The sequence below is a fragment of the Corapipo altera genome, unplaced genomic scaffold (assembly GCF_003945725.1).
Source record: "Corapipo altera isolate COAL_440 unplaced genomic scaffold, ASM394572v1 0, whole genome shotgun sequence".
In the NCBI taxonomy this organism is placed as follows: domain Eukaryota; kingdom Metazoa; phylum Chordata; class Aves; order Passeriformes; family Pipridae; genus Corapipo; species Corapipo altera.
The window spans coordinates 30,311,700-30,337,002 of NW_020884872.1; the positions used below are offsets into that span (position 1 = coordinate 30,311,700).

The 25,303-nt window shown below is 45.1% G+C and overlaps 1 protein-coding gene across 3 annotated transcripts in view; it reads left to right on the top strand.

Annotated features, from left to right (window-relative positions):
* Positions 1-20,405: 20,405 nt before the first annotated feature.
* Positions 20,406-25,303, top strand: part of LONRF2 (LON peptidase N-terminal domain and ring finger 2) — a 35,456-nt gene continuing 30,558 nt past the window's right edge. The window contains exon 1 of one of the 3 annotated variants that reach the window (XR_003527476.1): positions 20,406-21,440. Coding sequence is in view for 2 of the 3 variants with exons in the window: in XM_027642077.1 (XP_027497878.1) it covers positions 20,690-21,440 (751 nt within the window). In the remaining variant the exon portion in view is untranslated. The remainder of the gene's footprint in view (positions 21,441-25,303) is intronic. The other 2 variants (XM_027642077.1, XM_027642087.1) reach the window with 2 other exon arrangements.

A 25,303-nucleotide genomic window follows, 5' to 3' on the forward strand; every position in this document is an offset into this window, starting at 1 on the left:
TCAGATCAAGGAAACCATCAGACAGCTCTGGATTTTCTGCAACATTACTTTTTCCTTGAGGTCTTAATAACTTTGTTGGTTGGGAAAGCCGCCTTTGATCTTATCTGTGCTCCAGAAAGTTTGCTGAGAAAAAGAGTGATTGTATAGGGATTGCTTAAGCTTATTTTCTCAGATGAAAAGGGATGTCTTGTCAGTATATCTGCCTGTATCTGATATCTCTTAATTGACAGAGAGAGTGTGAATGATCTTTCTGCTTAATGGCCCTGTAGTGATTTACACTAAGCCCCCATCCTATTATTACAGAAATGTGAAGGGATCTGGAAGGAGGTGTAAACTCAATGTTTGCTTATTTTAAACATGAAGGTGTAAAGGAAACTTGACTTGGGAGTTGGTTCCTGAATATTTAGCACATCCAATTACTTGTTATGTGTCATCTTCAGAGGCTGATGTGGATTCTTTGTGGCCTGTGCTTGAGAGGATTTATGGAAGGTAGAAACAGGCTTGTGGGTGGTGGAAAATTCCCTTTCAGCCCAAGTTAGCTGTGCATGTTCCTGGGCTGCTGCCTTGGGGAAGGTTTTAGAAGGAAATGATCCTATTAGCAGCAAAGCCTGCAGTGCTTGGGCTGGTAAGTGGAGTGCCTCCCTCCTGGAGGAGGAGTGAGCTGGGCTCCCACTAATGTGTGCAGCCAGCTTTGGTGCGGCCTTGTATAAATCTCTATTTTTGTGCTTTTAATGCAATTGTGTGCAGCTGAGCTGTCAGCTTGGTTTCCTGTGTGTAGCAGTAGCCTGAGGTGCCTCATCTCATCGCCACCAGAGCAGCTTTGATAGGCCTGCAGCCTGTTTTGCTGTGCAGCAGGAGACGTTTCCCTTATGAAATGAGCAGCATTAAGCCTGCAGCCATGCAGCTGGTGGCAGCTGGCTGGTGAAAGCACAAAATGGTGCTGTTTGGGGCTTCCTGCTGTAAAATCATCATTTTCCCTTTTAATCCAGGCAGGAGTGAAAGGGAAAGAAAGATGTGTGTTTGCTTTGAGTCATAAAAAAGAGCTATGATGATAGAAATTCCAGACTGAAAAACCCAGGCAAGGCCATGATGTCTGGGAGAGCAATGCTGACAGAGGCCCTGGGCAGTTGTTTCAAAGCCCCCAGAAATGCTGGACTCCATGCTGAAGGAAGGTTGCCGAAGCTTTATGAGAGGTGTCAAAGGAGCAAGTGTGCTCCCCCATATGATATGTGTGCATGCCAGAGGAGCAGATGCTGATGGAACAGCATGCACATGGCAGGCTGAAAGCATGAAGCATCTGCTATGGCTGTCTGTTTGAAATCACAGAAAGGATTAAAAAAAGAAGGTGGGAAGGAAGTAAGGAAAAAATATTCCTGAAGGCTGCACCCATGGAAATACAGTACCCACTCCTAACTGCCAGAAACACCCTGCCCTGAATGTGTACAAATAATTTCTGAGCAGTTTGAGGGACAAATGCAAATCTGCAAATGGGAGAGTAAACATGGATCATAGGGCATCTGTACACGCTCTGGAAAGTGATTTAATACTGAGAACCTGGCCAGGGCTCCCAATTGTGCCTAAGTAAATGGATGTCATCTAGGAAAAATGTATAGCTATGCTGAAAGCATACAAGGAGAGAAGAAAAAGCTCTTGTGGGACAACTGGCTCACTCAACAACTAAGTGTTATGCACCTGCTGTGATTTAAGACATAGGAACATTTTGTCTTCTTTTTTTTTTTTGTTTCCTCTTGTCTACAGCCTTTCTGTTTTATTCAGTTTTCTTTCCCAGAGAGGTCTTTGGATGATAGCACAGTATGACACGTCATTTTTCTCTTGTCAGAAGGGTGGAAGAGGCTGTAGGAAGTACAAAATGTCCTCCATAATTTTGAGGAACACAAAGAGAAAATTGAGGGAGTTGTTATCAATCATGAATGACCTGTGGTGACTGTGGAACATCAAGATTGCATGACCTACTTCTTAGATGTTTCATGAGTTGGGAAGGAGTTCACTTATGGAAAAATTATCACTGTTCTGTTCTGTATTTGGAATCTTTGTTCTTATGTTTTGAATAGCTCCCAGTAAGGTTTTACAGCAAGTAAAATTTGAAGTCTGCCATCACAAATCTTTGCTTTGGATCCACTTATTTTGGTCTCATTCTACTTTAAGCATTTTGTAGAGTAAGAGTTGGCTCTGCACTTACTCTTGATTTCTGACTGTTCTTTGCAATGCTGTAGCATTTGTGCTTGTGAAAAGTAAGAACGCTCAGCAAATACTCTGGAGAGAACAGGACTCCAAAGTGGACTTTTATTTGTATGCTGCTTTTGTGTGCCAGCATCTGCTTTCCTTTCATTATCTTCTCAGTTTAGCTCTTTGCTGTAAAACCCACTGGGGTATATATCTGTGGTTAAGATTACAGATTTAGAAATGCATGAGAAGAAAGGGATTAGGAACAGAGTTGCAGCAAGAAAAAAGGAGCATGAGTAAGGGGCTTCCACATTCCCTTTCAGTTTTTTTTTCACATACCTTTTGCTCCATCTTGTTTGACTGCTTTTAGGACCTGGGTTCTTGGCCTTATGGTCAAGTGTAGTGGATAGTGTAGGTGGGTTTCCCATTGGTGTCTTAGTAGCACACATGCACATGCTTGCTTTTCTCTGGTAGAAGCCGGATAGGTTCTCATAGGCGAGACCTTTGTCCCATCAAGTGTTACAGCACTGCATAGCAAAGATGGAGCAAAGGTGTTGTTTCCTCACTTTCTGAGCAGTACCAGTGTGTTGTTTTACTCGTCTTGACTACTAGACAGCATAAACATAATTTTGCTTTTTTGGAAGATGACCAGTGATAACAGCAGTGTTTTAATCAGGTTTTAATCTCAGTACACTGTTTAAATACATCTATCTCTATGTGACAGCAAGGTACTGCAATAAATTGCAATTGGTTTTTGTGGGTTTAGAGTTGACTTAGTAGATCATTGGAAATGCCATTCTGATGGAAAACAACTTAATTGCATTGCTACTATCTTCATGTAAGGCTCTGTCATATGATTGCTTGCTGGTCACAAATTACTTCATTAGATAGTGATATTTTTTTATTGTAATCCTCTTACTTGTGGATTTGAGTCTTTAAGATAGAGCATGGTAGATTTGTCTTGTGCAGTCTTCTGTTCTAAAGTAATACTGGCAGAGATTTCATACCTCCGTTATTTTGGGGCCTCTTTCTTCAGCTTCTAGTTGGAGCTGTTTCGGGTTTTTAAACACTTTGCATTGGAAAGTATGTAACTGAGCTATAGGTATACCAGAAGGGCAGTGTGTTACACTACAGTGTAACATGGCTGTGAGAAAGTTACAGCTCAATTCTGCATTCATCCAGATAAATAATTACAGTAGTGGCCAGTAAATATGAATAAGGTGACTAAGGCTGCGGAGAGGCCTTGCCTTGACCTCATTTCCAGTTCTCATCAGGTGTGACCAGGGGGAATTAGCAGAGATACAGAGCTGCTGGCATTTGAGCAGAACAACCAGAAAGTGTTCAGCCTAAGAAAGGAGAGGGGGTATAATTCCTGTCTAAATCTGTACTGAGACAAATGAAGCAGTGGGAGAAGCTCACATCCAGAGAAGGAGGGGAGCCAGAAGACAATACAGTCACAGACAAACCAGTCTGAGTTGGCCAGGAGCCAGCTGAAGCTGGAAAATGGGAGGAGATTTCCTATCCCGAGGCTCTGTGTTGTCATTTTGGTGTATACAAAGGAAGCAAAATAATAACAGGCTGCTGTGCCAGTGTGTTCAAGCAGCAGAGGCCTTGACTTCATAGAATCATAGAATCATTTAGGTTGGAAAAGACCTCTAAGGTCATGTCCAGCCATTAACTTAACACTGCCAGGTCATTACTAAACCACGTCCATGAGTGCCACATCTACATGGCTTTTAAATACCTCCAGGGATGGTAACTCCAGTACTTCCCTGGGCAGTCTGTTCCGATGCTTGACAACCCTTTCAGTGAAGAATTTTTTTCCTAGTATTCATTTTAAACGTCCTCTGGCACAAATTGAGGCCACTTCCTCTTGTCCTGTCACTTGTTACTTGGGAGAAGAGACCAATACCTCACTACAGCCTCCTTTCATGTAGTTGCAGAGTGAGGCCCAGTGATCTGTGGCTGTGAGAGGACAGCAAAGCAGGGTTGGTGTGTGTGCTGGGTGATCCAGCTGGGAGGAAAAGGATCAGCAGAGGCAAGTGGGGCCAATCTCACACAGCCATGTACATTCAGTTCAGTCTTGTATGCCAAGGGATGGGTTATATATCTGGAGATATACATATATGAAGAGATGTTGCCATCGCCTGCATCATCACCTTTAGCTCTTGTTCATCACATTTGGAAATGATGAAAGAAATGTCAAATTTTGAAAGGATCCAGGAGCACAGAGTCAATTCCCTGACTTTGTTTTTAGTGAAAAGTATGGTTTTTGTGGAAAGCTTACAGTGCTTCCCCCTGTCCATGTCTGAGTTGATGTCTGACACAAACCGAAGTGACTTGGTAGGAAACAAGACAGAAGGTAAAGAGTCTCATGGAGTAACTTCTTCATTTTTGGGATCCCCGGTCTCTCTCCCTTCCTAATCCAAGGGAGAGGCTGGACAGTGTGCTAAAACTAGACTTCTGCTCTAAGTCCAGATGTGCCATCTCTAACTGGCCAGACTGACTTGAATGTCAGCATGGCACAGTACAGGCAGATGTCATAGCTTGGAAGGACCTCTACAAGGCATCACTGCTGCAGGCTCTTCTGATCCCACTCAAACAGGTATCCCCTCCAGAAAATGAATCATGAAGCTTCAATCCACCTCCTCTTTCCCATCCCTGAAGGGGAGAATAAGGAGCACTTTCTGCAGAGTGGAACTGCCATCATCAGACATGAAGAAGCTGTTGCTGGGGGGACAGCATATTAAATAAGCTTTATTGATGACTGAATCCTGTAAACAAAACTTGTGCTATGAGGGTAAGAGTACTGAAGGTATTTGTAACATGTTTAGAAAAGGTGAAAAGTTCCTGTAGGAGACAGAGCAGGACTAAAATATTTATGGCTTCATTATCAGCAGATACCCTTAAAAGAGAATTGTAACCTCTGGGTTCAGTCATGCAGAGTGAACTTAGCATGTAGGCTGCCAGTGCTTACAGCTAACACAGGGTACACCAAATACTGTCAGGAGCTTAATTTGATGCATTGTTTTAGTTTTTCCCTGACACACAAACCATCAGAGGTGTATGTGTTTGTCATCGGTGCAGCAACCTAATGCTCCATACTGCAAATGGTACTTTCATTTGCCATCTGAAACTTATAAGATGTAGTTGAGGGCTTTCTTTGTAAAGTTTTATTCTGAAACATACTGAGTCTGCTAGGCACTTTACTTGAGCTAAAGGAACAGAAAGATTTAGTGTAGTCTGCTTACCTGAGAGAGAGTCAGGGAACCTGGACTTCTGTGCAGTTACTTGAGTTTTGCTTTGTTTAACACCTGTTACTTGAGGTAAAACAAATCAGGCCTGAAATTCCACAGAGTGGGAGGTGGACGAGAAGTAAGGGATTGACTGTGCAAGAAGACTTGCACTAAGAACCTGTGAAGGATGCTGAAGCTGATGGGATTTGCTGTGCTTTTTCTGTTGTGGATTTTTTTTTTGGGGGGGGGGGCAGTTTGTTTTTATTTGTTTGCTTGGTTTTGTGGTGGTGGTGGTTTGTGTGGCTGTTTTGTTTGCTTGTTTGTTTGTTTGGCCTATGTCTAGAAATTTACATTCAGGAAGTGATGAGTTTGCAACAGCTGGTACAAAAGGCTGGGAAATGCCAATATTAGGGGCTTCCCCCGTGCCCCTCTTGCCCACACTTCTTAGCATAGAAGTTATTTTCATTCTATTGTCAAGTTACTTTTTCCACAGAATTCATGTCTCATTCATTGTACTGGAGAAATGGGGCTCCTGGCTTGAGCAGGTCTTGCAGACAAGTAAATGCCTGTGGTTCTGCTTTGTTACCTCTCAGAAAATAGAAGGTGGATACTAAGAGAGGGGAGAACTGCATGAAGAAAAATTATGATCTTACAATCTGCCAGCAGTTGCTGCAAAAGTTTTGCATGATGCTTATTATGTCACCAAACCCCGACTCTCACAAATCATGTCACTGGTTACAGGTTCCTCATTCTTTAACCACAAACCTTCAGACATTACATGTATGAGCCCTGTTTGTTCACAGCTGCAAACAAAGTCAGACAAGGCTGGAGTCTGAATAAGACACTTAGGTTTAGGTACGTCAGCTAACACTCCAAAATGGGTGGCTTTTCTTTCTTAAGGCCTTCTGTGCAGCAGGTAACAGGCATTTTGGAAAAATAATTACTGGCTGGAAAAAGAAAAGATGGGGAGTTTCTCAGTCCTGCTCTGGGCAGTGTCATATAAACATGCCCTGAAAGGACAAAACTAAGCAGAGAAAAGCTGCTCAGCCATGAAGGAGGAGAAACAGGCATAATGCATTGCTGTAAGGTGAAAGGGAGCCAGGACTAGCAGGCACATTTCCCTGGAGCCCAGGGTTGCTGGTATTAATGTTGGCTATGAAATCACAGACTATCCAGAGCTATCTATCCACAGACTATCTATCACTTTGTGACAGAAGTTACAGTGTGGGTCAAGAGCATTCCTTTGAAATAAAGCTCTGACTGGCCATTCCTTTGACGCTGTGGTTCAAATGTCTTGTTCCTGGGGCACAAGAAGTGGGCTCCTCAGATGCATGTGAGCATCTAACATACCATGCTGAACAGAAACCCCTTGAGTATGGATGTAGTGACCCCAGTACCCTTGGCTCTGCAGATCAGCTCCTATGATCTCTCTTAGTAAATTCACACCTGTTCAGGCCACTCTAACTTCAGTGCTACTGAACTTTTGACCTTGGCTTTGCACCCTTGATACTCAGGTTTTGGGGAAAAGGGGGTTGGTATGAATAAGGATGTATACCAAAGGGCATGGGCTCAGGGTATTTCTTAAGGGCCAGTCACAATAGTTTGCTCTGGTGGTGAATACGTGAAGGGCATGCACCAGAGCCACAGTACAGAATCTGGGATATAGTCATAGATAAGGAGACTGACCACTTCAGGAAAGCTTGGGAGAGAAAAATAACAGGACTGAAATCCAGCAGGGTGGGAGATGGAGGAGAAGCAAAGGACTGACTGTGCAAGAAGACTTGCATTAAGACCCTGTGAAGGATGCCAGGGCTGCCATTCATCTCAATCTGAATTCCTGGAAGGATTTGTCTCTGTGAGTCTGTTATGGTACGTGCATTAATGCACTCCACAAGTCTTCATACACTGCATGAGTTTTCCTCACAAATGCTTGGGGCTGGAGGGTGGTGTGAGTATAAGACTGCTGCTGATCATCGGTGGAAAATCATGGAGATCTCTCTGATGATGGGGAAAAAGACTAATACTAGTGAATTAGGATCTAGGGAGCAGCAGGATGAGCAGCCTTTCTCCGTCCCTTGGGTGGCAAGAATCACACAGCACATGCCCTGGGAATCCATTTTCAGACTTATGAAGTACTGGGTGGCCAGTCAGGACCAGTCAGCATGGCTTCACCACATGCATGTCACACCTGGTCAGCCTGGATGTGCAGGAACAGCTGGCTCTGGAAACATGGGGACAGCAGTGGGTATCATTTATCTTGTCTCTAAAATGTCTTTTGATGTGGTGTCCCACAGGACTCTCCTAATGAAATGCAGGGTGGGTGAGGGAGTGGGAAGATGGATTAGAAGTTGTTCAGATTGCCAGACTCAAAGGTAATAATCAATGATTCAATGTCCAGGTGGCAAAGCATAGTAAAAAGAGTGTCCTAAGGTCAATGCAAAGGGTCAATATTATTTGATATGTTCATCATTGATCTCGGATGATGAGCCAGAGCACACCTTCAGCCATTTTTGAGGATGGCATTAAATTGTGTGCTGGGCAGGAGAAGGCTATGCTGGATGGTAGAGCAGCAGTGAAAAACCTGAGGGCTGGGCCAGTGGAAACCTCTTGAAACTCACCAAGAAGTGCAGAGTTCAGCACCTGGGGCAGAACAATCCAGGCATCAGCACAGGCTGGAGACCAACCTGCCAGTGAGCACACTGTATATAAACTTACCCCCCCCATCCCTTTTGTACACTGTATCTTCCTCAGCTGTACAGACTGTGTTCTTAAACTACCAAACAGGTAGCAATGGTGGGTCAGTGCTGGAGCATGTGCTCAGGACAGCTGAGAAATTGCCATCCTTGGAGGTGAAACTGAGTTGTACACAACAACCTTCTCCAATACCTTCATCTAACTCTGTGTTTTTCCCTGTGTTGAACAGGGTTTGTAGCAGATGATCTCCAGAGATCCTTCACAATCCACATTGTTCTGTTACTATGGTCTAGGGAGGCAGCAAGCATAGTTCTCCTCAACTTACTGCTTACCTTTATCTTTCTGTCCTTTTTCTCTTGAAAGCAGAAGTTATATGGAGGATGAGCCTATGGAACATGTAGTTCCATGAAGTGACCTATGCAGAAGGTGAAATGCTTGCCAAGTGCCAGTCACTGTAAGTGGACTAAAAAGGAATATTTAGTGATCGTATCTGCTGCTAGCTTTTTTCTCCATCTGATTAACATTACTCTCTCCAACCTCTTGGCATACAAGCAAGGCTCTCTGTAGAATTCCTTGCATTCAAAACCCCCCTTTTTAGACACAAAGAAAGCAACATTTGCTTGGCTGTACTCTTGACCTTCTTACCTTGTTTTCCACCACCACCACCACCTTCGTACCCAGGCAATGTGATCTCCTGCTCACACGCTCTTTTCCAAGTAACATAGACTGGGCGTGGTGTGCTGAGCAGAACACAAACAGCAATTTCACTTGTCAGGGAGTTCCTTTGGCCTGACAGCTCATGCTGTTGACTCACTGGGAGGTTTTTAACCTGGAGCACTACTGCTATGGGACCCAGTTTTACTGGAGGACAGTGCCTCTGGAACACTTGACTGGCACTGTGCATGTGCTGTGCCTTGCAAAGAAACACAGTAAGTGCTTGATGGCTGCTACTCATTGCCTTGATTGACACCCACATAGAAACTGGGATGTTCAGTGTATGGTAGGAAGGGAAGCCACTGTTAGTAATCCTATTACAGTTGCAGAAGCCATAAGGTATTTGTGTGAAGGTAATGAAATGTGCATGGAGAAAATCCTTGTAAATGGGTAATGATTAGCTTACATCACTATTGCTTATTTGGCCTGTCGTGGGGGTTTTTGGTCATTTTATGGGTTGGGATGAGGGCCAGGGTCAGACTTTGGAAACAAAGAGAGTATTTTTAGTTAATTAAGAAAAATTATGCTTGAGTTCTAAATTAAATCAGAATACCCTTAAGCTGCCCTGCTGCGAATGCTTTTACACAGATCTCCTGGCAGCGAGTCAAGCATTGTCACCACTCCTCCACTCCTGTGCCTAGTATTTGTTATTTAGGCATGTACTTCGGGATTTCTGGTGAAGACAGGGCAATATTAATGCTGCTGTGCAAGCTCTGAGTGAAACTTCACCCAAACATGGGCAAACAACTCCAAGAGAGACTTGTGAACCAGAACGACTGCAGAGAAGCTAGGGAAAAGTTGTGTTAGGGATCTCTGTCCTGGACTGATTCACAGGTTGTACAGAGACTCCGTAGTCATCTTTTCTGACTTTCTATATCACACAGCCATTAAACTGTACTCCTGAATTGACTCTATTTTGACCACAGGTGCACATTCAGGAAAGGGGAGGAGAAAGAAACCTGACCTGAATTTACAAAGGTCCATTACCGGAGAAGTCATCATAGCTCTTGGTAAAAGGTCTTATTTAATTACTTTGACAGGTACTTACCTTCCATTATCATCACAGTTAAATATTTATTATTCATTTGTACTCTAAACTTTCTTCAAGCTTCATCTGATCAAATGTGGGGTGCTTCAGTTCACTACAGCCAGGAGATTAGACGTGATGTCTGTTCTGGCACAGATGCTGGTGGAGGATCCTGCACCTTACTACAACAATCATCAGAGGCAGGAAGAACTGGGAGTGACTTGTAGCAGTGGGGTTTACGTCCTAGTACTCTCATGTACATCACCACTCTAGTAATCCTCATGGAACAAGGCTCTGTTCTTGGCATGCACTGAAGAAACAGTCAGCTTTTCAACTTCTTTGACCTTGTATGTCAGTCCCATGATATGTGGGCTGAAGAGAAATGGAAAGTGATAAATTAAAAGAAAAAAAAATTGCATTGTTTTGTTTCTCAATCCCTGTTTCCAGAAATTTGTTTTAAAAATCAAATCAAGCTGACCTAGCAGGGAATTCAAGAGAGAATCATTAGGGTGTCTTTTATTCCTTCATGGTGTAAATCTAAACCCCTGGCATGATATCCAGAAGACATTTTATTTTGCAGCTATGTAGCAGCAGTCTGTATCTTTCTGCAAATCACTTGCATCTATTCACACTTAATGACACTGTTGTTTGTTCTTTTTGACCTGACAAACCAGAGACATGAGGATTAAGTTTCCAGACACCGTGAGTCTTTTTTCTTAGTGACCAATTTGAATTTCAGGTGGAAGTGAGCCAGTTGACCGCCTAGTGAGATATGGCACACCTTTTTAGCCTTGAATATAGCTGTAAGTCATCAGTGACACCTGCCTGTATTACTTTACCTGGTTAGCTGACACTGACTCTATGGTCCATGAAATCTGCTGGCTTTATTAAAGGATTGGGTTTGCTGCCCCACCTAGAAAAACAAAGACATTGAAAGACACCATCTAAATAATGTTTACAGAGGATTTGAGCCAAGCAGTCTGGGGAGAAGAGACTGCTATAACAGATCAGAGTGGTGTGTAGCCTGCTGATTACTAGTTTAATAAAACCAGAAAATAGGTGTGTGTATGTATGCAGGGAGGATTAAGACTACGTATTGTGCATGGTTTGCTTGAGAGTAGGCTGGAAAAGGATTTATTCATGTGATAATCAGTTAATGAATGGTCAGCTTTAGCAGTCAGCTATGGATATTCCATAATAGGACTTTATAAGAATGACCATTTAAAATGCACCTCCCTATAGCCCTTAGAAGTAAGTACCATGTATTTCCATGACTGAGAGACTACAGATTTTTTACTTATGTTGTTGCATGAATAGAAGAATGAGCTTTATGTATGAGCTTCACACACATTTGAAAGCCGTTCTGCATGACTCTGCTAGCTGTTCAGACTACATTTCACTGGAAACCTTAACAGCTTTAAGAGATCTCATTCTAAATATCCTAATGGAAGACACTCTTGTGTTTTTACTCATTTTAGTCACTGCTGCATTCATTAAAAAGTATTTTGAATCAAAATGGCTACAAACGTCCTACACTTATTTTTGTACTTTCCATGTACAAAAGGTTTTTGCTTGTATGCTAGCTAACACACTGCAAATACAATTAATCACAGAAGTGTTTTTTTCCTTCTTGTCTTAACTTCTTTCCAAATAATTAGTTTTAACTGGGGCAATGGTGATTATTACACAGGCATTCACTTCCCAGTGTTCTTCTTTTGTTCCTGAACAGGGTGATTCACAAAATAGCCACTTGTTTACGGTGGAGTCAATACCTACATTTTGCTTTTTCAGTTCTTTTGATAGGGTTGCATTCAGATATTTCATTAAAGGGGCTGATCTAACCCTTTGAAGTTTTACTATTGGCTTCCTTAAATCTGGATTAGTTTTAAAACTAATAATTCTTAGCTGGATAACACCCAATGAATCTGGATGGTGAATAAAGCAGCATAAAGGATTATCTTTGTTGTGACTGAGCCAATCTACATGCACATAACCTTATTTTTGGCTGCAAACTCCCTTATGTGATCTTGTTTTTCTTCAGTAATTAATGCATGAGTCCAGTGGACATAGGTTACAAAAATAATCAATCAAACAAAGCAAGGATGTTATCTTTTCTTTTTCTATTTCTGTTCTTCCGTCTTTCTGGTCCTGTGGCCGAATCCAGTGTTTGTTGCTCAAAAGGCTCTCCAACTTGGAATCTTGCTAATTTCTTCAAAGCTAAAAGACATTTGAGAAGACATCCCAGGTGTCTGAAGGAGCCTGTTGTGTTTCATCTCCCCATGGCACTGCTGCTAAAGAAGCTTAAAAGTGCTTGCCATCTTCAGCCTCTCCTTCCCCAGAGACTGCAGCCTCTCACCTCCTGCCTTCTTTTACCCTTTACCTTGTTCTTCCCCTCAGCTTCTTACCAGCCTATGTGGTAAACGCCACTTTTTGCAGCTGTCACACAATGCTGCCCTTCCTGCCTGCCTGCCTCTTCACCTCCAAATGCTATCAATGTGCTACTCTAATTCTACTATAGGTCATCCCAGTCTGGTTTTTTTTGTCCTATCCAATGTGTTTTGCAGTTACATCCTGTCCTCCATGGAAGTGTTCTGGCCGTTGTCTCCTGATTCCCTTTCTTTCGTGTCCTAAGGCAGAAGGATGCTGTCCCTTGGAGCTTTCCTCTTCAATGCCCCTCTGAGTGATGTCAGCCCAAACACAGCTTCAGCTATTAGCTTCTTTCTCCCCACAGCTAAAATAAGTCACGATGCATGCTCATTACAGTCCTTGGTGGGTACCTAGCCTTGGCTAACCTGTTTGATCAGAACCATCTGTATTATTGTATTTCTTGTTACTCAGACCTGTAATCTTGGTTTCCTACAGTTTGGCCCTAATGTTCTGGTTTTGTCTAAATATTTTTATTCCTGTCTGCACTGTGTTTTCCAAACAAGATATCCTGTCTCTTCATACTCTTGTATCATTTTCCTGGTCTCAGCCATGCTGTTCCCACAACTGAGTTGGCTGCTCTTCTCTGGCCTATTTTCTGATGGTAGCCATTTACTAATCAGTTGTTCAAACCTTCTTCCCTCTCTGTTCGTTACTCTCTTATTCCTTTTTCAGGTCATCTTATTGCCTCACTTCTGTGTGAGCAGAAATCCCCTCAGACTCTTCTGTAGCTTTGTTCAGCCCTTCTTGCCTGGCTTTTTGGCTTCTGAGGTAATGGCCGCTCCCTTGCTGAAGGCCATATCTCTGATGGATAATGTGGCTGCGGTGCTGCTGCCCTCCCCAGTGCCTGGCAAAGGAGGCAGGTGGTCCTGCCTGTGTCCTGATGGCTGAGTTTGGGGAGATGTGTGCAACCAAACCTACTGGCTTGGTGACACCATCCTAAAGCTGTCATCCGTGCTGATCCCCGCCATGTAACCTCACTCTTCATCGTGGCTCAGCATCCTCCTCATGCTGCAGGAGAGTCTCAGCACATGGGTTTTCATTTCTTGGAGTAGCAAACATCCAGTTTGCCTTCTTGGCCTAGGTGCTTGGAGCCAGCTCCTTCTCTAAGTCACCCAGTGACCATCCAGTGATCTTCTCTGAGCCCATGTTTCCACAGCCCAGCCCACTCAGTAGAAATGTTGGAGGTTCTGACTCAGAAATAGCGATGCCCTGATTTGGGCAGCTGATGAAATTCACCCCCTCAGCTGCACCCTGTAGAATGGGATGGCTGACCTTTCCAGTGTAGCAGCCTGCTCTGCTGTGGTGACCCAAAATCAGTGTTTAATCAAAATATGAAAAAACACTATACTCTTCTTTCAATAATTGGCTCTGTCAAAAAAAAAAAAAAGAAAAAAAAAGACACTTTTGTTTAGAAGGTGGAAACTTGCCTTATCCTGTTTGGGCTTGGCTGGAAAAGATCAGCAGATGTATTTTTATTTTGCTGTGTTCTCTCCAGATTTTATTGTCCAACCTGCCTATGCATTTTGTAGGCTGCTCGACTTCTAGGGCCAGGGATGTCATCAGGAGGTTTTTGGTGCTTGAGCTGATGATAGCAATGAGGCTCAAGGTGATGGGTGGTCTGTAAGGGACGCACGCTAAACACCTTACCAGGAATCATGATAGCTGCAGCAGAGACTCCCAGAGTGTATTCCTTGAGCAGGGTCATGAAGACAGCAATCAGCAGTTTACAGGGGGGACAAGACATGGCAGCGCTCTCTACCTGTAAGAACATGATCTCTCTTCTGCCCTAACACTGTCAGCTCTTTGCAGTGTTTTTCCCATTTGACCCACATTTAATTTTGTTAGCATAACGTCTGGGAGTTTTTGTGAAAATGTGTCATAGGCTGACTCACAGTAAAGAATTGATCAAAACAGGACAAGAAAATTTCAGGCAAAACAGTATTTCATGTGTGCATCTAACCGATGTTATTTGCCTTTCTCATGCTAGATTGCCACCAACCAAGAATTTTAAATTTGGGAAAGAAGTTCATGCCTGAGGTCCAGCTTTCCCTTTGGTGAATTCCAGGCAGCACTCCTGAAATGAAAGCCCTCACACCTCTATCAATAGGGGTAGTACCTGGGCCACAGCCCGTAAGGCATGAGAAGCTGTGACCAAAGATAAGATGCTCGAACACAACACCAGGATGTCCTTCTCCAGGCTTCTAGAAAATTTGTTCCCAAACACATTCTCAGAGAAGACTTGCTGATGGTGTCACACCAACACTGTAAAACTATAGGGGAACCCCTTATGAATTGGATCAAGGTGCTGCATTTCAATGGGTCCTTTTCCCGCTAGTAATACTAGCCAGAAAACAGGATGAAAAAAATGCCATGTAAAAAGAGAGATGTAAGATCAATGATGTTTCAAAAGTCAAGCATAACATGAAGGAGATAAAACATCTGAGAAGAAAATGGTGGCCTAGCAGGACTGAAGAGATCATACCTTGAGAAAAACTTCTCCCCATCCATATTTCCAAGGCAGACCATCTCCCTGAAAAATATTTGTGCACGGCTCCAGAAATGGGAGAGGTCCCCAGATGCCAATAGAAGTCTGCTGTAACCATGGAGATGCCACCTGCTGTGCCACCATCCAGCTGGATGACCACCCATGTGGGTGGCTGGCACCAGAAGGGATTTGTGATGTCATGAACTGCAGCGTGCTATCCTGCTTTTTAAAATGAGCTCATTACTAGATGCCAGGAGAGTCCCTTGCCAGAGTGTGTGTCATCTCACTGAACTCCAGGACACCCTGGTGTGACATGAGCATAGGCAACAGCGCTTTCCACCCATGCAGGGTAAATGCTTGGGCTGTTAGCTTTCACCCTGGGCCAGGTGCTGCTGCACTTAAGCATGTACAGGAGTCCAGAGTAGTGCAAGTGCTGCTTTGCTAAGCCACAGTTTAAACAGGGATTGCATAAAGGTGTAACTTCACCCAGTTTTGCCATGGATTTGCTTGCAGAACCCCCTCCCACTCAGTGAGCAAACTGACCCTGTGTAACCAGAGGTGGATGGAGATTAGCACTCAACCTGAGGGCATCCTCCTTCAGCTCTGTGCCTGACAACAGCCCTGGTGGCACCAGCAACAGAAAGAAACACAAGTCTTGATATTTATTCAGGTATGTGAATCAGCACAGTGGAAAATATTTGTGTATTATTCCAAAAAATCCAAGCTGATGTTTACCAAATAAGACTGAAAAATTCCCTGATTCTATGCTAGGAAGTAGCACAGCCACTGGGACTGGGCTGTCCTTTAGTTTATTTTACTTAAGAATGAACAATACCACCTCATTACATTACAGTGTATAATGTGAACTAATACATATATTACAAAAGCTGATACATTCTCATTCTATAAAGACTGATTAGTTAGGGAAGGGGATTTTCTTAGCAGTGCTTATCTCAGAAGCTATTGGAAGGGAGTATGGTAGTACACTTTAATTGGCTGCTTTTGCATCATGGGATGTGTTAATGATTTGTTGGACAATTATTAAGCTGTTTAATCTTCCCACCAGCCCATGAAGGACGTAGTTATGAATAACATCTTTTGTACACAATATACATGTGTCACTCTGAAAAGACAAGACCCATCTCCCTCTTTGGGATGTTGCAAAAAACCACGAGAATCTCCAGAAACAATCCTAGCTCCTGCGATTCACAGCAGCTGGATTAACATATTATATTTCTTTGGGGGGGGGGAGGAAATATCTTTGTTGTGTTTAACATTGGTAGATTTTAAGTAGCACCTTTGCAACTTTTTCATCATTGGCACTATCCTGCAACTTTCTTATAAAATACTTCTGAAAAAAAAGGCTTTCTTGAAAAAAAATACATTTTTGCATTTTCAGTTGGGGCAAATTCATTAAGCTGGCAAAGACTTTAGTAGTAATAATCATACAGTGACCTTTTCTTTTAAAAGCTGGAAAGCTTGTAATAAATGAGTCAGTGATTAAGGAAAGAGAAAAGCAGTTGAGTGCTGGCTGGAAGGACTGCATTCAGCACTCTGCTGTGAGTTTCCTCTCTGCCGAAGTGTGAGGCATTTACATCATGCGTTGGGTGGTGGTGGTGGTGTTGGTATTTTGCATAGCTCTTGTTTGCAGAGTGCTCTAGCTGAGGCTCAAACTCAGGCTGAAGTCTCAGCACCTCCATCCAGTTGCTGCTCAGCTGAAGGAAGATGTACTTCTGAAATAATCTGCGCATCTGAAAAATCATATTCTGAAATTTCATTCCCTAAATCCCCAAGTTAGTGGCCACTCTGGACTTACCTCAACTTCCCAGCTGCTGAAGGGCAAACTATTATTCCTTTTGACTCATGCTCTTGCTGAAAATATAAATATGTGCATATTTGGGAATATTCCAGTGCTGTACCCTGAATTTTATAGAAAAGCACACAAGGAAATCTGTAATTGTGCTACCACAGCAAAGTATGATGAATACAAATCAAAGGTGCAAGGGGACTGCAGAGTGACCAGAGAGAACATTATAATTTGGATGCCCATTAATTATCTTCTTTCCTGTGGTTAAACCACGACAGGCATGCATCCTGCAGAGAAAATAGTATGTCATTAATTAAAATCGTATCAGGTTAATGTATGAAGGCTATATTAAATAAGCATATACAGACTTAATTATTATGTACCCTAATTTTTGTGTCTTTGACTTTACAATTTCTGTAACATTTTAGTACAGTACCTGTATGTGACCCTGTGCACTGATTATATCCTAATTAACTTATCATGAAAAAATAAAAGACAGATTTCCTCAAAAAAAAATCATCAAAACAAAATGGAGTTTAATACTTCAAACTACCTTGGATTAGAAAAGTGTTAGAGAAATTAAAAATGCCCTCCAAATATGTAAATGCTGTCATTTCGAAGTTGCTTCATCTTCTCCTTTCCCCTTCAAGCTTCAAGTAAATTCTACCCTGGAGAAAACCCTGTGGAAGCTAGGCCTCAGGAAGAAGTTGAAAATTAGGCTATGAACTTAAAGGAAACCTCATGACAACTTTGAACTGTGTAACAGTGACTCAGTGGAGTAAGTACCTATAATTCTCCCCTTGGAAAGCAGATGGACTTCTACACGTTGCTTGAGACAGCGTTATGAGGCCACTCCTAAGGGGAAGTGTTCTATTAACAGGAAAATAGCACTGCTAACGGGGAGGACCTCTTAACAGCATTCCACACAGGAGCTAATTTTGGGTAACAGGTTTGGGTGGGTTTTTTTTAAGTTGATGAAGCCAGCAGAAGTTTTGCCATGGTTTTGGTGAGAACAAGAGAAGGTCCTTTATCTCCTGTGGTAGACAACATTTCAATCCTATGCAGTAGCTACAGCTACAGCTACTTCTAATAAAAGTTATAAACCAACTTTGGTGTTTCTTTTGGTGTCAGCTTTCAGGTCCTTTATGGCAAATTCATTCTGTTTTGTGGCTGTTGCAATTTGTTGCTTGTAGTTTATCCAGCAAGAAGCCATAAACCACATGACCATGTCATGCAGTACCTGTCCCACTGGAATTTCTTGGCAGGAGTCTCCTATGTCACATTCAGTGGGGTAGTCATAATACTGATAATTTCAGTGAGAAGCATGAGCTTCTTAAGTATAGATTATGAATAATTTTACTTTGGTTTCTTTAACCCTGGTTCCTGCTGTTTCTTAATCCTTCCATCTTTCCTGAAAGTTATTAATACTTCAAGTGGTGAGTCCACGTTTTCATCCCTCCAAGATCTGCAGCTCAGTGAATTCTTATCGATTTTGCAAAAGCCAATTGTATTAAAGTGGCTTTGTCGCTCAGATAGGGAAACAACAAAGTGCAGACAGATGTACAAATGAACCATGCTCTGGAGCAAGAAGACTTGTGAAAGAACACGGGCCCCAAAATAGACATCGAGGAGAAGAGTGACGCAGGTGTGTTCAGACGCAGGTGGCAAGCAATTCTGCACATGGGAAGCAGGGAAAAGATGGCACACTGAGTTGGTTTGAACAGCAGTGAGGTAATTTTGTTCCTTGCAAATAGATGTCTTGGGAAAAAATAGATGCTGTGTGCCAAGAGGCTATTGATCACTTTGCTAAATAAAGTAGTAGCCTCGCTTCACAGTAGGTTCTTCTAGAAGCACCTGCTAAGTGTTGATGAGGAAAGGACTGCAGCCATTCCAGCATGCCAGCACAGCATGAGCTAACATAAGCACAGCAGCAAATGGAGGGGCTGACAGGCAATGTTCAATACCACCATCTGAGCCGTTGCCTCCCGAGTCACCCATCAGAAGGGACAGCTAGAGCTGAAGGACCATCATGCAGCAATCCCAAGACACATGGGGAAAAGCAGCATACCAGTACAGACTTCCTTGCTGTCTCGTGCAGGAAAGGAAGGAGGGCTGCTGGGGAGTTCCCAGCCAAAGAGCCTAATGGCCAGGTGGGTGGGATAGGAGCAATCAGCAAAAATGCCATTGCTCCTTGTCAGGGTTATAGGAACCAGAAAATAACGCTGTAGGGTGGCTTAAGCAGTGAGTCCACATTTTCATCATCTGTCCAAGATGCCATGGCTTGTCCTTGATACCTGGCTGCACCGTTTCTGTCCTCTAACCTATGAATCATGACCCCAGGTGACTTTGGTAAAACGGCAATGGGATTCCATCCTAATTCCAAGTGAACATGTCAAGAAAGAGAATGATGAAATAGTGACAGGCTGCTGAGGTCACCTTCTGGATAGAAACCATGAGCCAAAGAGGACACTACAAGTGTTAGAGCAGTGAGCATTGCTCAAAGAATCAACTGCTAGAAACACAAACAGTGCAAAATGGGTAAGTCACGCAGCAACTTACCACAAACATATCACCGTTCCGGAAAACAACAATACTTTTACAGACATCATCCACCTGCTTCTTTATTGATCTGAACATCCCTGGAATCAGTCTTGCTAGAGTTTCTAATCTATTATGCCAGATAAGGGGAGGGTTTCACAGAGGTATTGGAGGGATTAGGATAGCTGGCATGACTTTGGTAGTCTGGGGGTATCCTTTATCCATCATTGGATGGCTTTGAGGATCTGAGAAACAAAGGTCCTGCTCCTTGCTGTGAGCTGGGTCCTTTGGTCATGCTTATTTCACCATGAATACTGATGCTTAGTTATGCCTGACTGTTCAGTATATGACAGAAACTAAATATATCTAAAGAAAGATAATGTCATACTTTTTAGAAAATCAATACACTTTCATAGGAAAAAGACTATTTGGTACAATAGTTAATGAATGAGATTTTCCTGAAGTGGGCTAAGAGGCCAACATTTGGGGGCTGGAGGCCTAGCAGGAGAGAGGCTAAGCCGAAAATACCCTCCACTGTCTAGCTGCAGTCCAAAAAGCAGCTGGATGTGGGTACCTTCCAGTTGGACTGACAGGCTCTCCGCTTCTCCAAGCGGTTTGTTTACAGCTGTGTCTAAAATAAACTCCTTTTTTTTTTTTTTTTTTTTTACTCCTGTTATTCCTGCGGAGCGAGTTGGATTCCTTTCTGACTCACGCATGATTAACTAACTTCCAGCTGCATTATCTTTATTGTTGTTGCCGATGCACAAGCCAGCGCTCAGCATGACTCGCGGATCCCAAGCTGCGCTGGCGAGGCTGCCACTTACAGAAAAGGATTTTTCCTGAGAGTTGTGGGGTTTGGGAATTTGTTTTTTTCTTATTTATTTATTTATTTGACAGCACCTGCTTGCTTTCTCGGGGACTGGGGAAATAAAAACAAACGGCAGCCGACAGACGTGTCCCGACCCACCCCGTGAGGTGCTGTTGGCCGAGAGGCCGCGCCCGGCGGGCGGGCAGCGCCGAGGGGGTCCCGGCACACGGCGGGAGGGCAGGGTCCGGCAGTGCCTGCGAGAAAGCAGTTAATGCCGGGCACCAGGAAACGGGAAGGAAGAGGCTGAGCTCAGCAGGAGCCGCACAGCGGAAGCCCCCCCGGCCCCGCTCCCTCAGGGCCGCAGCTGCCGCCGGACCGGGCGCACGTGCGGGCGCGGCGGCGCGCGGGCACGTGCGGGGCGGGCACGTGCGGCAGCAGCAGCAGCCGCCGGAGGGAGCGGAGAAGGGAGGGAAGCGGCGCTCCCGCCGCCCCGGGGCAGGGCACCCGGGCTGCCGGATGGGGGCGGTTTTACCCGGCCGTTCGCCCCTTACATAAGTCGGGAGCGAGTCCGCCGCCCATCCCTTCTGCTGTTCCCCCTTCCCCCTCCCGGAGCCGCCCCCCTGCTGCAGCGATGTGACACGCCCCCTCTCCATCCCTTCCTCCCTCCCTCCCTTCCGTCGCCGTCCCCTCCCAGGAAGGAGCCGGAGTCGGCAGCGCCGCGGGCCCAGCATGGAGTAGGGCGGCCCGGGGCTGGCGGCGCCGCGCGGGCATGGAACTGGGCCCGGGGCCCTGCGCGCTGCCCCCCGCCGCCGGGGCCAGGGCGGCGGCGGGGGGACCCTGCGCCGAGATGCTGCAGGTGGCGGAGGAGGCCTTCCGCGGCGGCAACTTCGAGCTGGCGGCCGAGATCTACGGCTCGGAGCTGGCGGGGCTGCCGCAGCCCGAGCGGGGCCTGTGCCTCCGCCGCGCCGATGCTCTGGCCAGGGCCGGCCGCATGGCCGAGGCGCTGGACGCCTACGGCGCGGCGGCGCGGCTGGCGCGGCTGCGGCCCGAGGAGCTGCGGGAGCTGGCGGAGAGCGTCGCCCTCAGCATCCGCGACAAGGAGCTGCGCCTGCCGCCCTGGGGGAGCGACGCGGCCGGCGGCGGGGCAGAGGGCGAGGGTCTGGGCGACCCGGCGTGCTGCCGCCCGCCTGAGCTCTTCGCCTGCCCGCTGTGCCGGCAGCTGCTGTGCGAGCCGGTGACCCTGCACTGCGGGCACACCCACTGCCGCCGCTGCGCCGAGCCCGGTGACTGCGGCCGCTGCCACCGCCCGCGCCGCTCCGCCGAGCCGACCCCCGCCGCCGCCGCGCCGCCGCCGTCTGCCGCCGCCCGCCCGCGGGTCAACGTGGTGCTGGGCAACCTGCTGCACAAGTGGTTCGGCGCCGAGAGCCGGGCGCGGCGCCTCCGCGCCGAGGGCGACGCGCTGCGGGAGCGCCAGGAGCTGCCGGCCGCCCTGGAGAAGTACAACCAGGCCCTGGACATGGGTGAGTGGCACCGGTGGGGAGGAGGAGGGGGCGAGGCAGGGGCAGCGCTGACCTCGGCCCCCGCAGCCGTGCGGGGAGGGGGTTTGCGGTGAATGGTGGGAGAAGGCACGCGGGCGGGGGGTGTGGAGGTTACGAGCAGGAATCCTGCCAGCGGGTCTCCTCTCGCCCGCCCCCTCCTAGTGAATGGCTATTTTTGTTCTGCTGGTATTTCTGTCCTTGCTCTCAAGGTGCCTGGTGTTTAGCTGCTCGTAGCTGATGACTCATTATGCAGTATTTCTAGAAAACCCACTTTTCTATTTATGGGGAAGCCATCATTAAGTGCAGGATACGCAGTAGTGGTCATGTTGAGCCCCACCGCGGCTTCGTGGAAGAAATGAATGTGTGGATCGGATTCATTCACCTACGTGCAGCTGCACCTTCAGCAAGATACAGTCTTTGAAAACACCTAATGAGGTATCAGTAGGCGTAAAGGCTCAGAAAATTTCCTTTATCTTACACTGCGCAAAATACTTAAGATAAATCTGCGTTTTGCCTCGAGGAGATAGCCCGCCCATGTTTTGAGCGTAGCCTCTTTGTTGGCACGAAGGATTTCTGCGTGCAGTGTTCTCTGAGGAGCTTGGCTTTAAATAAAAATGGCACTGTCTGCCTTCCTCCTCTGCCAAACCGATGGCAGCCTTAGTTTATGAAAACTAGGTTGTTTTCAGGCTCTGCGCCGAGTAGTAGGTGGATCCTGTTCGCTCGGTTGTAGCCGTGTAGTAGTGGTTGTGTGTGTGCGTGCGCGCTCCCGGCTTGTTTGCCCTGCGAGCGCAGGGGGTGGTACAACACCGAGAATGTCTGAAGCGCCTGGAGAGGGGCGTGGAGCTGGGGAGAGCCGGTGTCTCGACAAATCCCCCGGGATCTGCCACTCCTCTGGTCTGAGCATCGTGGATGTCCGATTTAATCGAGGAGGAAGGGAGCAGAAAGCCTCCCATCGTGTTAACGGAGACGAAATCCTGCGGGTAAATATCTTCGAAAGAGATGTGTAGAAAAAAAAAGTGTTTCCTCTCCGAATGAGCTTCTTCCCTGCACTGAGTAAAATTGCTTTCCTTGTTCCTAGTTGTTACATAAATGGCTCTGGTTTGTTTTTTTTTTTCTTAATTTATTTAGTCGTGTAGAAAAACACGCTGTTTTGTTAGTCGTTGACTCACTCTCTTTTTTTTTTGTGACGGTTGCATGATAGGCATTGAAGAAATAAGAGTTTGAGATGGGATAATATGGCATATTATCACCTCACAGCTGATCCTGGCTGCAGAAACCATTACTTCTGCTGTTTCTTCCACTGCTGCAACTAGATGTGCAAGTTTTCAGTCCTAGCCGAGTGTCCCTACAAAACTATTACACGGTTTAGCTGAAGTAATAATCTATTAAAGTAGGGCAGGACGGAGAGTCCAAGAAGGAAGGTGAAGCAGAGGGAGGGGAGAGGCTTTATGTAGGTCATTGGTGGTTACAGTGAGTTTTCAGTAGTGGAGCCTCCTGATATTTTGGGTTCAGGGTCCTACTGCAGGGGAAAGTAGCATCTCATCAATTAAATTAGTGTTTGAAGTGGTTTTTAAAGAACTAGTTCTCACTGTTGCCTGTGCTTTTTGCTGTGTCTGCATGGGGGTGAAAGGAGAGGGAAGACTGTAGTGTGCTGCTGGTGCTCTCACACAGCATGTCCTTCCCCTTCCTGTCCCTGGAGCACAGTCTCCAACTATGGCTGCTATGCATCAGGGTCTCAAGATAACTCCTTTGCAGTGTCCTTATTTCTGTCTTCTGTGATTTCACAGCATGCTAGGAATCTGTTCAGAAAGTCCTCACTCTGTCAGTGGCACTAAAATTGCTTAATAAGACTTTTTAAAAATAAAATAATAGTAGGTATCTTGCTAGCTTTTGAAATCCAAAACTCACAGGCTTACATTTTGTAACTTCCCGGTTATGGATCCAAATTCCTGCTGCTGAAGGGCATCCCACCTGCCAGCCCTTCACCTTTTTTGATGTTTAGTGTGTGCCTATGCCATTTCTCACGGGCTAAACTGCTGTATGAGCCTCATGTTATGAAATTCTTTCCACATATTCATCAGGTACTGATTTTTGGCATGCTGGAGTTGCCTTCTTGTTTTCTAGTCAAATATCAGGGTAAATAAGAAGAAAAAAAAAAAAACACATGCTTTTTCGGTAGTTGTGTTAGCATGTGGGCGACTTAAAATGCACACAACAACCCCAAGAAACACACCATTCCTCAGAGCATTGTCCCAATGCTTCTTTAACTCTGTTAGGCTTGGGGCCATGGCCGCTTCCTTGGGGAGCCTGTTCTACTGCCTGACCACCCTTTGGGTGAAGAACCTTTTCCTAATATCCAGCCTAAACCTCTGATGCAACTTCAGGCCATTCCTTTGGGTCCTGTCAGTGGTCACTGCAGAGATCAGTGCCTGCCCCTCTGCTTCCCCTCATGAGGAAACTGTAGACCATGATGAGGTCTACAGTTGATGAGGTCCCCTCAGTCTCATCTTCTCCAGGCTGAACAGACTTCTAATGTGTGAGAAAATAACTGCTTTTTAAAACCTCCAAATGTTAATATACTACTGTTCAGTGTCAAGGGCCTGGGTGTCCTTAAAATGTCATTTTAGAGACTGAAGGCACATGAACACATTGATTATACAATTGTGGTATAAAGTTAGGTAAAACTCCAGGTTTCTTGGCAGGACACATGGTTCAATTTTTTACTGGTGTTTTTTTGTGGAGTACTTTCTTGCTCCATCTGCAACAACTGGCTTTGCGTGATGCAATATTAAAGCAAGTTTTCCAGTTACCTATGACTTCTTTCATTCTGATTGTGATCTCTCTTCTGGTTTGCATTTTAGTTCTTGCTTTGACTGTGACCTTCTGTCTTCCAGTTTACATTTTAGTTCCCAGGGTGCTTCAGTTCTAAATACAAAAGACTCCTGTTATGTACGCTTATTTCTGATGTGATCTGGAATATCTGCTAATTTCAGGTCTGGGAAGAGGTCTTTGTCCTTCAAGTTGTCAACTTTTTCCGATTCAGCTAGTTACTGTTACAAAAGCATACTCTTAACAAGTATATTCCTCTTTTGTCCTTACTAGGGGACCTACACCATCACTGTTGCTCCCGTGTTCTCTCGATAGTCTTCTGTGGTTTCAGGTGTGGTTGTGTGGGGTTTTTTGTTCTTAAGAAAATCAGCTTTGCTATTTGATCCTTTTAGTCCTGGTGAATTGCCCACAGCTTGGTGATCTGTGCTTTATATGTTTTATACAGAGTTACTGGCTTTTCTTTTGCTGCTATAGATGTTAGAATAGATCTCTCATTATTGAAAGGCATCTAATTACGACAGCTTCAAAGCAAACACATGTCAGGTTGCTTGAAAAGAAGCATTTGTTTCCAGCTGGATCACTTTTTGTACCAAGCTTTATGCTGTTCAGCCATCATAATATCAAATATTGTCCAAATGTTGTTCTCCTGGCTGTTAGCCCAGCTTTCTGAATTTTGTTTCATTTGTGTGGGGATCAGAGGTGCGCTTCCTCTCTTTTAACTTGTCTTTTGATTATATGAACTATTAAGTCAGTTAAACTGAAATATATTATATACATGTGCAGGATTAGTTTATTTGGTTTTGATGTTTTGGGTTTTGCATTTGTTTGTTTTTGTTTTGTTTGGATTTGGAGCCTTTTTGTGCAGTAAGTGCTTTCTGCACCCTCTTTCCTCTCACCTGCTACTCTCTGATGGAGATGCTCTCTGTAGGGCACGTGGCTGGGAGGAGTACAGTTGTTTCTGTGTATCCAGGCGTACAGATCCTTTAAGCCATGTGCCTGAGACTAAACAAAGTTAG